The sequence below is a fragment of the Pithys albifrons genome, chromosome 18, assembly GCF_047495875.1.
Source record: "Pithys albifrons albifrons isolate INPA30051 chromosome 18, PitAlb_v1, whole genome shotgun sequence".
In the NCBI taxonomy this organism is placed as follows: domain Eukaryota; kingdom Metazoa; phylum Chordata; class Aves; order Passeriformes; family Thamnophilidae; genus Pithys; species Pithys albifrons.
Window position 1 is genome coordinate 2,925,529 of NC_092475.1, and position 14,667 is coordinate 2,940,195.

The 14,667-nt window shown below is 45.4% G+C and overlaps 1 protein-coding gene across 11 annotated transcripts in view; it reads left to right on the forward strand.

Annotated features, from left to right (window-relative positions):
* The window catches only part of KCNQ2 (potassium voltage-gated channel subfamily Q member 2), a 75,907-nt gene that overhangs the window by 14,774 nt on the left and 46,466 nt on the right, over positions 1-14,667 (forward strand). For 10 of the 11 annotated variants that reach the window (XM_071573241.1, XM_071573243.1, XM_071573242.1 and 7 more), the window contains exons 2-5: positions 8,748-8,838; positions 10,271-10,397; positions 11,533-11,708; positions 12,603-12,728. In XM_071573241.1, the coding sequence (XP_071429342.1) occupies positions 8,748-8,838; positions 10,271-10,397; positions 11,533-11,708; positions 12,603-12,728 (520 nt within the window). The remainder of the gene's footprint in view (positions 1-8,747; positions 8,839-10,270; positions 10,398-11,532; positions 11,709-12,602; positions 12,729-14,667) is intronic. The other variant, XM_071573240.1, reaches the window with a different exon arrangement.

Below are 14,667 nucleotides of genomic sequence, written 5' to 3' on the forward strand. Positions count from 1 at the left end.
ATTAGTTGGAGAGAGGGCAGCAGCAAGACAGGACAATTGTGTGAGTCTCATCCATCGCCTTAGAAGTCAGGAGAACTGCAGAGGTTTATTCACCACCTGATTGATGCTGACCTGATCCTGATTTCTGTCTGCCAATGTCTTGGTGGTTCATAGCCACAAGCAGCAGTGAGGGACAGGTGTGGGGTTTGGGAATTGGCTGGGTAATGTAGCCTTAAATGAAGTTAAAAGTGGATTTCAGGGAGTTTTTCCTATTTTACACTGTGTAAGTGGGAGGCAGCATAGTTCTGTTTATTGCAGCATTCCCATTATTCCTCTGGATATGTTTTTTTTACCCACCTTGGGGGGGGGTCATAATTTTCTGGGCTCTAAAGTCAAAAGGCTGGAAGGAAACTCTTCTGGATCTTGCCTGTGAGCTCCTTCCCGATCACTGGTGGGGCAACAGAGGTAAAATTAAACAGATGGTAAAATTACCAACTCTTAGACTTATTATACAGGCAGTTTGCAAATGCCTCTTTCTTTTCCCCAAGACTCCATTAATTAAACAAACTGGTGAGCAAATGAAATTAACAAAGCCTTGGTAATAATTTGCATTTTTCACTTCAGTGTTATCCATTAGCCTCTGGTTCTGAGAAACCACATTCTTGTCTTCTCTTTATTGAGGGATGAAGCTGGGAATGAACCCTGGGGAATGTCTGGGACATCCAAATGCCTTCATAATTGCCCGTATTTTGGCCATTCTTCCTTTCTTTTAGCTGAGAGGGGCCTGAGAACACAGCTCTGGGATACTGCCTTTATGGAAGTGCAAACCACAGGCTGAAGCCTGGGGAAACTGAGGTTTTTAAGGGCAACACAAGGATTTTGAGCTATTTAGTTGCCTGCTGTGAGTCTGGAACAGTTAATGCAGCTGCTGAGGGCTGCCAAGCCTCTGTGCTGGCAGCTCCCTGCAGATGCTCTCAGCGAGGATGCTCCTTTCTGGGGTGCTGTACTGCTTGGAGCTGCAGAACTAGTGCAAAGTCAGAGATGGGGAAGCAAAGCTGAAGGAGCTCAGGGAGATGGAGCTTGTCCTTCGTGGGTGGGAAATCTCAGGCTCCAGCTGAACCTCTGATTCTGGGACAGACCTTTGAAAAAGCAGCTGCTATTCCTGTCTGCCGCGGGAACCAGCCCTGCGCGATTTGAGCCAATCTCCCCATCTGCAATTAGACCAGAGCCTATTTCTGTATAGCCCATTCCCTCGAGGAATGTTTAGATGAGATGCAGCATTACATTTTACAGGGACATCTTACTTTTAACCCAGTTTTAGAGCTCAGTTAAGTCAGGTCAAGGGACTTGCCCAGGTCAGTCAGAGTAACTTGGACTCAGCGAGGGAAATTTTGATTCCTGCATGTTCTAACTATGTGGCATTGCCTTTACTTCTGAAATATATTTTTCTTGAGGTGTGGCAGAAAAGCAGAGCTTTAAGAAACAGAAATAACAATCTTCAGATAGAGATAAAGGTTAGATCAGAAAGGTTTGTATTCCTACACTCACTATAATGATTTCTCAGAGGTGGGGAGAAAGCGGAGGCTCTTTTGGGGAAATACCCTGTGGGATGAAACAGAGGCAGTGCTCAGATTTCAATCTGAATATAACGGGTATTGCATGAGACAGCAACTTTCTCTCACATTAAGATCAATGAACATGCTCTGAATAACTGCTTGCACAGATGTTTTAAGAATTACTTAAATGTCCAGTATTTTATCCTCTTAATTTACCTCTCAATGCACCGTAATTGCACTGTGGGCTTTAGGATTCTCTCCCGTGAGCCATTTCTGCAGCTGCATCAACATATTTCTCCCCACCAAATTTTTTGAAAGAAAACGTCAGTCCAGCAGCGCTGAATCCCAGCAGGAACAGACTCTTCTGGCAGGTGCATGGGCTTGATTAATACTTTGGGTTTTCCTCCAGACATCTGGCTCCTCTGAGGCTGCATGTGCAGGGTGAGGAGAATAGGCAGACAAGCATTTCCAAGTGATTCATACTGGATGAGGACAAAGAGGAACATTGGAGCTAGAACTTTGTATGCAGTCATTATTATTAATAAAGCTTTTATTCAGAGTAAGTTAAATTATTAGAGCCAACCTGTAAAAAACCCCCAAGCAATTCCTTAGATTTAACTCTTTTCCCACTGTAAGTGTTCAGATCTTGATCTCCATTCCATGACATTTCTAAATGGCTTTTGTTCTTTGAGGCTTCAGGCCAGAAAAGCTCTTAAGCTCACTCTTGCTTGGAAGTGTGAAGATATACAATCCTCTGCTGGACTAGGAACAAGTTATGTCATGCCAAACCCATTTCCTCTCAGATTCCTGCAGTTCATAGGTTTGAATCAAGACTGGCTCTGGGCACTGGGGAGAGATGCTGCTGCTTCTGCTCTCTGACTGTTACAAGCAAGAGCAAAAGGCTGAAGGAGCTCTTGGAGTGGAAACTAATTTCAGAAGTGGTGGATGTTGAAGGAGGAAATATATGTGAACTTACATACTACTCTTATTTCTGAGAAATATACTGCCTAAATAGAAGAAAGGAAGGGGAAGAGGTTTTCTTGTGACTTAGTTGTGCCACTTTCCCATACTCATATATTAAAGCTGTGACCAGCTATTTCTTTTTCTTAGTTTGCTGTGATGCATTTGTGAATGTTCCTTATCTGCCCATAGATCAGAAATTAACTTCCCCCGAAAAACTTCTGCAAAGAAGATCTCATCTCCCCTGCTTCCCTGGGACTTAAATGTGCAGGTGTGTTTCTGTGGCTCTTGCAGGGCACTGTGCTCAGTCAGCAGTGTTTCCAGTCCTGGCCATGAGTCAGGGAAGACCCCAGAAATCCTGATCTGCTGGAAAACCACCTCCTGGTTTTTGACATGTTGCTGTCAGCAGCCAGGAGAGCAGATGTGCTGCTACCCCACACACAGGGGCTGGGAAGCATGTCCCAGGGGGTTTTAGAGGCAGTGGCACATAGGGCTGACCAGGAGAGTAAACCCTCACACAGGCTGTCCAGAGCAGTGGTGGTGCCACCATCCCTGGGGGGATTTCACAGACATGGAGCTGTGGCCCTTGGGAACATGGTTTAGTGCTTGGCTTGGCTGTGCTGGGGTCATGGTTAGACTCGATCTTAGTGAGCTTTTCCAACCCATATGATTCTATGATTTTCCTTACCATTCTAGTGCCACTTCTATAATACAGTTTATGATCTCTAAGACCTATGTTTTTTTTCAGTAGCCTGATGAATTCTCACCTCCAAGCACACCATTTAATGCCACGCTGTCCACACCACAGCCTCCTCTGGAACACCACTATTGTCCTCTGGAGGTGCTCCATTGCTCCATTTAGACCACCTTCTCTAGTGGAAGATGTCAACCCTATGGCAGGGGGTTGGAATTAGGTGAACTTTAGGATCCATCCTTCCAATCCAAACCATTCTACCATTCCCAGCACTGTCCTGTGTGGCTTTGTACAAGCAGGGTGGTTCTTATTAGGGCTGTTTAGGCATCACCTGAATGCACTGAGGAGGCACAGGAGCTGTTAATGTTGTCCCAGACAAGCCTTTGATAATGATTTATTAAAAAGTTTATAAACCATGACAATCCCTGCCTTGGAGCCAGCGGATGTGTTGATCATAAACAATGTTTCCTACCCGCATGGATGCTCAGAGATCCTCCAGGCTCATCCAAGGAGCATGAATTGCAGGAGAGAGGAGGGAGCTGGGCATGGCCAAACCTGAAGGGAGACACCATCAGGAGGTATTTTTGGAAAGCAGACCGTTTATTAAGGCACAGGAGCAAAAGGCAGGACTCCCTACTTCTATTTTCAGCTCCTCTAGTGTCAGAATTTGCCTTGGAAGGTGATTTTGGCTGAGACAGAGGGATGTGGAAACCCAGAGTGAGCCATTTAGGCTTGTGTTTAGCCTTGGAAATGAACAGCCAGGTTGCAAGTCGCTGCAGGATTGCTCACATGAATAAAGATGATAGATGCTCCTGGCTAAGGGTGGGTGCCATATGACAGTCTTTATCCCTGGGAAAGCTGTGGCTTTCTCAGACTTCTGCTTTTGATTCAGTGCAGGTTTAAAGGGAGCTGTAAATGCTCCCATTCTGATTTTGAGGCCCTCTGAGCACTAAAAGGTATTTGCCAATCCCTGTTTGTCTTTGATATGGATGTTCTTTCACCTTCACTTTTTGTCATTGCTGCATTTTTCTGGCCTTTGATTTGCATTGAAGCTTTAGGTATTTGAACTGCAGCGTTCTACAGAGACAGCCAGCAGCAAGTGGGTTGCTGGGACTACAGATGGATTGCCCATAAGCATGGTTTTATTTTAGCACAATTATCAATGCCTTGTTTACATCCCTAAAGTAATTTTCAAGTGTTTTAAATGTTTTAAGTTGCTTTTCATTGTGCATCTCTTGAATGCTTGGAGAAAAATACTCATTAATGTCCTTTCCCAGTTCCAGGGAAAGCCAGCAAAGTGGGCAGCAATTAAAAAGTTAGGAATTACAAGCTTCTGTCACCTCCTTGTGTTGTATCCATCTTCATCACATCCCAGAATCTGGTTGCTAAACAGTGATGCTCCATCAGAGGAACCCCAACGTTTCTGAATGTCAGTGGATGTTATTTGAGTACGAGGATTTCGGGAATAAATTTAGAGGTCTTTTTAAATTCTTATGTAAATGGGTGTGTAGATTCAAGGGGGTTTCTTTTGGAAGGCAAATTAGATGATTAACCTGAGAAGCTTTATGACGATTCCATCATGTGCTTTCACTGAGGAAAAAAAAAAAGGAAAGGACAACCTTTCCTGTTTCATTCCATTTTAAGTATTTTTTTTCCCAAGGGGAAGTTCAGTCATTTCTTTTTCTGTTGCTAACCTGAAGCACAGTGGATGTGAAATATGGATATGCAGATTTTGTGCTCGGATTTAAAAATTGTAATAAGAAGCTTGCACGGGTGTTTTAAGTCAACATAACCTTTGGATGTAAAGTCAGACTTTGCAAGTATTTGGATTTATTGGTATTAGCAGCAGTAAGATTTGCACAGCTGAGTCTTGGCTGAGCTTAAAGGTCTCAGCAACAGGCATGGGGAATGTCAGAGCAGCAGAAGGTGCTGGGTGCCTGTGGGAATGGGTGGTGGGTGAGAACATGAATGACATGAGGTGCCCTTGTCCAGGAGGCTGGAGGCAGCTTTTTCCTTGCCATCACATTGGCCCCAAACCACCAGCTGCCCTTTGCATCCCAGCTGGGGTTTGGGGGATGCTGGTGCCGACTACAGCTGTGCATCATGTAGGACCCAGCTCCTGTCTGCTCAGGAGGAGGATAGTGTCTTCTCCAGAACTCTAAGCAGAATTGGCATCTTTAATGCAAAAATCATTAGATGGGACCTAATTAATGTTCCTTATTGAACATTAACATTTCCCAGAGTCAGGCTGCAGACATAATTTGCTTTCATTAGATATGTAGCTTTAAAAATTAGATTCATCCCAACCTCTACACTATTTATTGTCTTATTTCCCCTTCCTTAGCTATCCATTATTATCTGAAGCCCTTTCCTGATCTGTCTGGGTAGATTAGGTGGAATTAAAGCAGAGTCCACCTTCCTGTTCCCCACTGCCTTCCTTCTGTGAGAGCTCCGACTATACACACAATCTCCAGTGTGGACATACCTCTCATCTTGCTTGTTCCACTGCTCTATCCATGGGGGTTCTGTAGATCCCTCCAAGCCTCCCAGGAGCCATACAGACCTCAACCCCCAGAGTTTAGTTTCCTTCCAGAAAAGGTTGAATCCTCTGAGTTTCCTTTTGCAGCATCCCAAAGATTCATGGACCACAGGGTCAAGCAGAGCAGCTGTGCATCACTGTGGGGCTATCTTGAGATGCTTGTGCAGCTCACCCTGTGGTCAGTCAGAGCCTTCATCCCTTGCTGGCAGAGCTGGTCCTTACCTGGTAGCTGGGAGAGGGGGGTTCCTTACCCATTGTGACTGAGATGGGGGAAGGTTTCTGTCCCTGTGGGATTTGGCCATGGAGCTCCCATTCTTTGCTGAATGAGCTGGTGCATTCCCTGTTGCCTCACATGCTCAGCAGTGCTGTAATTAATGCTGGCCCTGAAAGCGTGATCTGCAGCAGGTCTCCCTGGCAATGGGAACCCTGGGGAGCCCAGAGCTGAAATTACAGCAGCACTGAGCTGGCCCTGGGGAATGAGGAGAGTGGAAAAGCTGGGGATGAGGCTGCAGGGATGTGCTGGGGAAGGGAAGAAGCAGCACAAAGATGTTTGGTTGCCCCTGTTGCACCCAGAGCTGCCCCAGCTCTCCCCATAACCATGGTTTGCACAATCCATCCATGGCATTTGGAGTGATAAAGCAGTTTCTTTTTTTTTTTGTTTGTTTTCTTTTTTCTGTCCCATCAATATCTGTCTAGTGATAATTTAATGTACAGGAATCCTGTTTATGTGTGGTGTATGTCTCTGCCAGAACTCATCATCTGAGAGTGGCTTCATTCTGGATCCATCCAAGGTGGTCATCTGAGCAAACACAGTGTGCAAGGCTGTGCTGATATTGACAGTTTGTTTTCAGCTTCTTCTTAGGCATTTTACAGTGATGTTTAGTCACAAAAATAAAAGCAAGTCCCATTCTATTTCTTTAATCAGAAAATGTAGGATTTTCTTTTCCCTTGATCTCTCTCCATTATCTTTTTTTCCTTTTGTTTTTATCTTCTCTTTTTTCTGTTGTTGATTATTCATTTGTTTCTCACTTCCACAGAGGAGTTTGCAGCAGAATCTGGGCCACCCCAGGAGCGGGGCTGCCTGACCCAGTTGCGGCTCCTTCGCTCCTGGTGTGCAGGGCTCTGCTCCCCCTGCAGCAGTGCAGGCAGCAGCAGGGGTCTGTCTCCAGCTCCCAGGGCCTGGGCCAGGCAATTCAGAGGATGTTGGGGTGGATGAAGCCCCTTTGACTGCAGAGCAGGTTGCAGTAGGATTGTTTATGGCAAGGATTTTAAATGAACAGCTTGGGGAGAAAAGATAATTTAAGTGAGACCTAGAGAAGACATTAAGGGACATCATGAGTTGGATTGAAAGGGAGGTTTTCTTACTCTGTTGAGATTGTTTCAAGTGTCTGGGTACCAAACCTGGTGTGAAAAGAGAAAATCTGCAGTGAGAAATCAGGTAATTATCCTTATCTACTCTGTGCTGAATTCATCTTGTGGCTGACAAAGCTCAGCCTTGGCTGAGATGGCTCTGAAGGTCTCTTACCTGCAGCAGTCCCTTACCTCACCACCACGTTTCAGCTGTGGTTTGAATAAATACTGCAAATTTCCCTATTTTTACTTGTTACTATGACATTAATGGTCACTGCAAAGCCACAAGTATGACCTGGCAGTGTGAAACTTCTTTTCTTTATTCACCCAAAAAAGGAACAGCCCCCACCAGCAGAACCAAACCTTATAAATATTCAAAATGCAGTTTGTAGGAATGTGAGACAAAGTCAGACAGATGAATTATTTAATGCTCTTAAAGAATGCAGCTTTTAGTTTCTCCTTGCACTGGCCTACTTTATTGTATTAGTAAATCGATCTCTAGTAAATTAATTTCCCTCCTTTTCTTGGAGCAAGAAGTGGGCAGGGGTGGAAGCCTCCATCCTTGAGCAGATGCCAGGACACCTCTGTCGCTGAGGACTGAGGCGTTGAGTGTCTGAAGGGAGTCGAGCTCCTGTCAGTCATTTGGTGCCCTTTGATTTGCATCAGAACGTCCAGCACTCCCGAGCAGCACCGAGTGTTGAGGGGGACAGGCTGTGAGTGACAGGCTGGTGTGGCACTGCTGAGCCTGCTTTTGGGAGGGTGCCCATGGATGTAGATGTCAATGAGACCTGGATGAATGCTGGGTTTTCAGAATCTCCCCTCTTTTGTGGTAAATAAGAGACTGAGAGAGCTGATAAAAAGTTGGGTTCTTTCTGGCTCATGGCAGGATGAGGCTCCTTTTGTCCCTGCAGGGCTGGGAGAGGGGCCAGCCCAGCTCTCTCCCCAGTGCCAAGGGTGTCTCTGGCTTCATGGTACCAAAAACACCAAGATGACATTTCCTTGGACAGGATCAAACCCCTGCTGGGTCATGTGTCTGGCCACAGAGGAGCAGAGTAACAACTACCAACCTCCCAGTGCTGCTACACAAACCCAAAAAGCCACCAGCCTTTCCAGGCAGTGAGGAGTTAATGTAGAGTACCTGCCTTAGAAAGGAACATTAAATCCACCTAAAAATGTCCTACCCTGGCAAGAAATGCAGTCCCACTCCTGTGTGAGCTTTTATGGATGTAAATGCACAAGAAGAGCATCAGTGGAGTTCTCTACGGGCTCATGCTCAGCCTGTGCTGCTGCTCCTCAGCCAGTCTGCTCCCTCCTATCCCAGTTAGAAATGCCCCCATTCCTTTGGATGTTTGCTGAAGGAAGTGATCAGAGCTGCCAGCTGGGAGGGGAGTTGGATTGGCACTGGCCAAACTGGGAACAGTGCAGTGGGTCCATCTGTCCACATATAACCCTTTCAATTAGTAAAACTGGCCACTTTACTTACCCTTTTTACATGGTGCAGTAGCAGCAGCACAGTAAATGCTCACAAAGAAATTAGTCCAAAAAATTGCTCTCTGGACTACTTTGATGAGTCTGAAAAATTCCTGACCTGAAGACTGACCTTCTCTCTCTCTCCCCTTTTTATTTTATTTTATTTTATTTTATTTTTTTTAATATTTGTGTTATGTAGTTTTCTACTAGTTTTCTCCTGCCTGGTGCTGTCTGTCTTTTCAACCATTGATGAGTACCAGAACAGCTCAGAAGGGGCCCTTTACATCCTGGTAAGTGGGGGCCAACAGTGAGGTATTAAAATAAGGTCATAACGACAGAAAAACCTGAGATTTTGGGTGTTTGAGGCAAGAATTTAAGCTGTCACTTGTGGGAGAGGAACCACTATGACCTGCATGTAAGAAATAGAAAAAATGTGAAAAGGAGAAATCTGTATCAGGAATAAACTAAAAATATTTTGAAGGATTCTTTAAAACCTTTCTTCCTAAACTTTTTCTTCTTTTTTTCTTTTTTTCCCCTCTATTTATCTTCAATTTCAAAACACAGTAGCAAGACTTCTCCCAGTATTTAAAGCTGTGGCTGCTCTGCATCAGGAGCAGCCAGTGTAGCTGCCTCCTCTCCCACACTATCACATCCCTGCAACTATTTGATCCGTTATGAAGCTGCAGAGTTTTGTTCCTTAAATAGCCTGGCATCCCTCACGCTGACAGTGTGGCTTCTGCCACCAAGTGCCAGCAGAGATCCTGCCACCACAGCAGCGGGGTGGGGCTGTCAGATTCACACATCTCCTTTCATAGAATCATAGAATCATAGAATTGACTGGGTTGGAAAAGACCTCCGAGATCATCGAGTCCAACCCTTGGTCCAACTTCAGTTCCTTTACCAGATCATGGCACTCAGTGCCACGGCTAATCTCAGTTTAAAAACCTCCAGGGATGGGGAATCCACCCCCTCTCTGGGCAGCCCATTCCAATGCCCGAGCACTCTCTCTGCAAAGAATTTTTTTCTCATCTCCAACTTCAATCCTTTTGTCTGTCTTCCTCTTCCCCTGTCCCTGCCCTACATCGAGATCAAAAGGTGCTGCAGACTAATTAGGGTTTCATCAGGTTTGACACATGAGAAATTTGAGGAAAGTGCTGCTAGTAAAGAGTTCAGAGGGAAGGGAGTGTGCACAGGATATTCAGATGGTGATGGAGAGAGCTCACATGGCATAAGGGATGGAGGATCTACACCCCCTGCACCAGATAGCTCAGCACACACAGACAACCAGGCCACTTGTTTAGGGAGAAAGCTGAAATCCCTTTTGAAGATCCCTAGGATGATTCCTGTCCAGTGATTCCCATTTCTGCTCCTTCCTGAGCTGCTCAGCCTTAACTGAGTTGAGTCCTGGAGATTAATGATAGGGAGACAAGGAGTGCTTGCCAGTCCTCTGATGGAGGGCACAAACACCATAGAGAAGGTGTAAAACTCTACTTCATGGCTACAACGTGCAGTAACCTCTTCCCACTCTGGGGAGTGTGAGGAAAGACACAAAAGCAGAGATGGGATGATCTTTCACACCTGGGCTCCCCGTTGAATGGTGCAGACAACTTGGTGATGCATTTTCAGAGGTGTGTTTTTCTGAGGTCATCGGTTTGTCCTTGATTCTGGAGCATGCTCTCCGTCATTCTCCTTTCCCAGCTAACAGTGTTGTCTCCCTGGCAGGAAATTGTCACCATCGTGGTGTTTGGGGTGGAATACTTTGTGAGGATCTGGGCTGCTGGCTGCTGCTGCCGCTACCGGGGCTGGAGGGGACGCTTAAAATTCGCCCGCAAGCCTTTCTGTGTCATCGGTAAGACCTTCCTGCCTGCATGAGAGTTCCCAAACCATGATGGCCTTTGCAAGCACTTGCTTGCACAGTGCCCTGGTGTCTTGCATGCATTTTGGGGGTTGATATTTCTCGAGAAAGGAGAAAGCACAAAGGCAGAAGTCCTAATCCATGGACACGATTTTTGTTATGCATCACAAAGCACTCCCCGTATTCTGCCCACCTGGGAGCAATCCCAGTGCCCTGCATAACTCAGGCATCTCTGACAGCTGCCCACAGCCACAAAAAGGGGGTTTAGCCAGGAAAAGCTGAGCACAGAAACTGGGATCCTGCAGTGCTGTGTCCAATCTCCACACCAAACTGTTCACAGGTCACTGAAGCTCGGCGTGTCACTTTGCCTTCCCTGGTGCTGATGAGCTGCCTCACAAGAGAGTTATGAGATTTAATTAATTCCTGTTTGTAAAGTACTCGTGAGTCTCTTGTGAGAGGGGCCATCTGGGCACAGCCGAGATATTTTCTGGGTTAAGAAATGGGCAGAAAGTCCATGCCCTTTGCTATGGAAACTGCCTTCAGCTGTCCAGGAGCTGGCAATGGTCATATACAGGATTGTAGCTTGTTCCACAGAAGAAGACTCCTATAAAATTTGCATAGAAAATAGATTAAAGGGAGAGTTACAGGATGTTTTTGTATATAGAGAGCAAGGCTTTTTTTCTTGGTCTATTTTTTGGACTTTGTCTGTGAGCACCTTAGGGTTGCTATGAAGGACCTATAGATTTTCATTCCCATTTTATGTGGTGTAATTCCCAGCTTTGTGTAACAGGCAGCTATGTCTAATAAAAAAAAGGGCATGTACTTTGTAAGGATTTAGTCCAGTTCAGCAGTGTCAACACTGAATCATATCAAAATTCAGACTGCAATAATTGACACATTTTCTATGGGTGACAGGTGTGGAGAAGGAAGCTGGGATATTCCACCAGGTATGTAGTGGCTGCTTTCATCCAGCTTAAGGTTAGTGCTGTGTCCTTCCAGCACAGGGCACAAGTGCCAGGAGATCACTTTCCCACACAGCCTTCTCCTACCTGAGGCAGTGGGAATTTCATTCCCTTTAGCAGTGATCTGGTAGCACTTCCTCAGCTTTCCTTGCCCTCTGTTCCTGCAGACATCATGGTGCTGATTGCATCCATCGCCGTGCTGGCAGCGGGGTCCCAGGGGAATGTCTTTGCCACCTCGGCTCTCAGGAGTCTGAGATTCCTGCAGATCCTGCGCATGATCCGCATGGACCGGCGGGGCGGCACCTGGAAGCTCCTGGGCTCTGTGGTCTACGCACACAGTAAGGTGAGCAAGTCCTAAGCAAGGACACTGAGCTGCTCTTTCTGTTCCCCCCACCAGAGGCACTGCTTTGGTTCAGTTCTCCATCCCAAAACTCTCCCAGGCCTGAGGAGACTGGAAAGACACCGTAGGTAACTCAGGGAGAGATGTAGAGTCAGAGACAAGGTCTGATGGAGAGCTCTGAGCAGTCAAGGGGAGAAGGGAGAGATTCTAGTCATGGAATCTCCATGGTGTAAGGGGATTGGTTTGGGAAGAGTTTGATGATAACTTTGTTTTCTGCTGTTAAAGTTACGATTTTAACTTTTCTTCTGTTTCCTGCACCTTTTTTATCCCTGCAAAGCTTAGCCAGCTTATCCAGCACTGTGTAAAAAATCATAGGCAATTTGTGTATCTCTTTTGTCCATCCTTGCATTAACCTAATCCAAAAATAATCACTTCTGTGAATTCTGAATTAAAAATTCCCTGAAACTGGGGGATATTGCATCCAGACTGCAGCTTTGCAGCTCCTCCTCAGTGAGTGGAAGGACCTACCCTAAGTAGAAGCCATAAGGATTTGAGGATTCCTATTTCAGCTTTAACTGTGTGAACTGGGGAAATATTAGAGCTTTTTAAGTCTCAATTCCATATCTTGCAATAATGGAGCTGTTAACACTCCCTTCTCCTTTTGCTGTATGTGTTTACATGGTGGGATCTTCAGGATGGGGATTGCCCCATGTGCATGGTAGAACCACCACCTCATGGTCCCATCTCAAAAAGTGTCATTACTGACCTCCAACCGAAGCCTCAAAACCTAAACAAATGCAGGGAAAGTTCAGAACCAGCCGCAAGCAAGTAATTCAGCACTTGGAGATGCACACCAGGGTTGCGATTATTCTCTTCTTTCCTTTAATGATCTCGCAGGAGCTGATTACTGCGTGGTATATTGGCTTCCTGTGCCTCATTCTGGCCTCTTTCCTGGTATACTTGGCCGAGAAAGGAGAAAATGAGCACTTTGATACATACGCAGATGCACTTTGGTGGGGTCTGGTAAGTAATTTTCATAGAACAGCTGCTGGTTATTAAAATAAAATGTCCATTAACCTTCCATCATCTATCACTTACGTGAGGTATCGACTTATAGAGTGCTTAGTTAACATTTTTATTAAATGGCTTTGGGCTGCTCCATTTAGCTCTTTTTCTTATATAAACCTCATACGAAACGTTAAGGGATCACATTTCTGAATTAGCTGGAGCTGCAGGGAAATGGGGAACTCATGTGCTCCCAGCTGTGGGATTTAGCTCTGTTGGGTTAGGAGGCAGGTCAGATGGAGACCCCACACTACAGGGTGCTTTGATCATTGTTTTGACAAGTATTGCTGCCCTTTAATTATTCAAATTGCACTTGGGCAAGGCGCTGTTAAACATGCAGGAATAAATTTTGTAACATTAATAGGGTCTAAGTACCAGAAAGACTCCAGCGGGGCGAGCGCTCCCCTTCACATCTCTCCTGACAGAGGAGGAAAGGGCAGTACTTCTGGTTTGCTCTGCGTGTGCCTGTGCATGTGAATTATTGGATTACTCGATTAACAAAGAGAGAATTAATGACGTTCTAATCTTCTTGTGTTATTGTTCTTCTGCTCCATCACTAGTTTGGCCTTGATTACAAAGCATGTAATGAAAATCCCCGATCTGATCAAATCCCAATAACAGGCTTGGGGAGGAATCGGCTGATCAAGCAGCTCCTCTGTTCCAACAAAGGGAAAAAAGCAGTAAATGGCTTTTCAAGCCCCTTAGTTACGACAAAAAAGTAAAAACAAAGCCTAATTTGACATAACCAGAAAATAAACAATGAGGAAAAAGTGACAGCTCAGATTAGAGCTCAGTCTGGGGAGAAACCATGGGCAGATTTATCGTTCCTGCTTCCCAGGCTATGTGGACCTTCAGCACTGCTCCATATTTTGGGATGTTGAGATACACCAGGCTAGTTTTGCTACTGAGAAGCTCAGAAAAAAATTTTTGAGCTTGATTAAAATAAATAAATTTTGTCATTGCTCAACTCACTGTTCCAGTACAGACAGATCTCAAGGGATGGGATAAATCAAATTTCAGGTTCAGAAACTCATCTCCTTGTTGGTCTCACTGCATCCAATCCTTGTAGTTATTTATAGAAATTATAAAAAATTTGTAAACCAGCTTTGCATGAGCATTGCTGCGACGTGGTGTTTCTGTAAGGATGAGCCATGTAGGTGCATTGTTTAGCCATTTTGTCAAAATAGTGTCTAATTGATAAGGGTTTTAGTGGCTCCAATTAAAAGGTGCTTTGGGATCGTACTTCCACTTGTGTATAAGTGATTTTATTCTGAGTGAAATAAGTATTTCCAATGCCACATCAACATGGTATCAGCTCCCATACCTGGGCCAGCTCTATCTGTGGAGACTGTGGGACAGAGACAACCTTCCATGTGTCACAGGGACAACCTTCCATGTGTCACAGGGACCTTTAGGATCAGAAGTCTCAAGGATGTTTCTAATCAGACCACCCCTCTCTGCCTTGCTCTGCCAGTCCCAGGCTCTCCAAATCCTCTGGAAAGCCCTGGGGCAATTCGTAGCTTTTCCCCCTAGTGATGTCCATGGACTGAAGTGGGAAAACATGTCTTCTCCTGAAGTCTGAAATTCAGGGGATTCTGTCTCCAGCAAATCTCTCAGCTCCTTCCCTGAAATACAGACAGCAACTTGCCAGCTTTCTTCTGGTGCATTGCAAAAATGCTGAGAAGGGAAAAAACATCCCTAAATGAGGTGGCATGAGGGAGTCATAATTCATCCTCTTGGCCTAATAAGCTGTTTTTAAATAGGGAGACCAGCTAATAGGCACTGCTGGGAAGATTTGGAACAAACAGTATCAGGTCTTTATGCATACAAATAGCCCTACCTGCTTTCCTGTGATGCCGAAAGGGAGCTTGGGGGAATGGTGCCTGTTCTCTTCCCC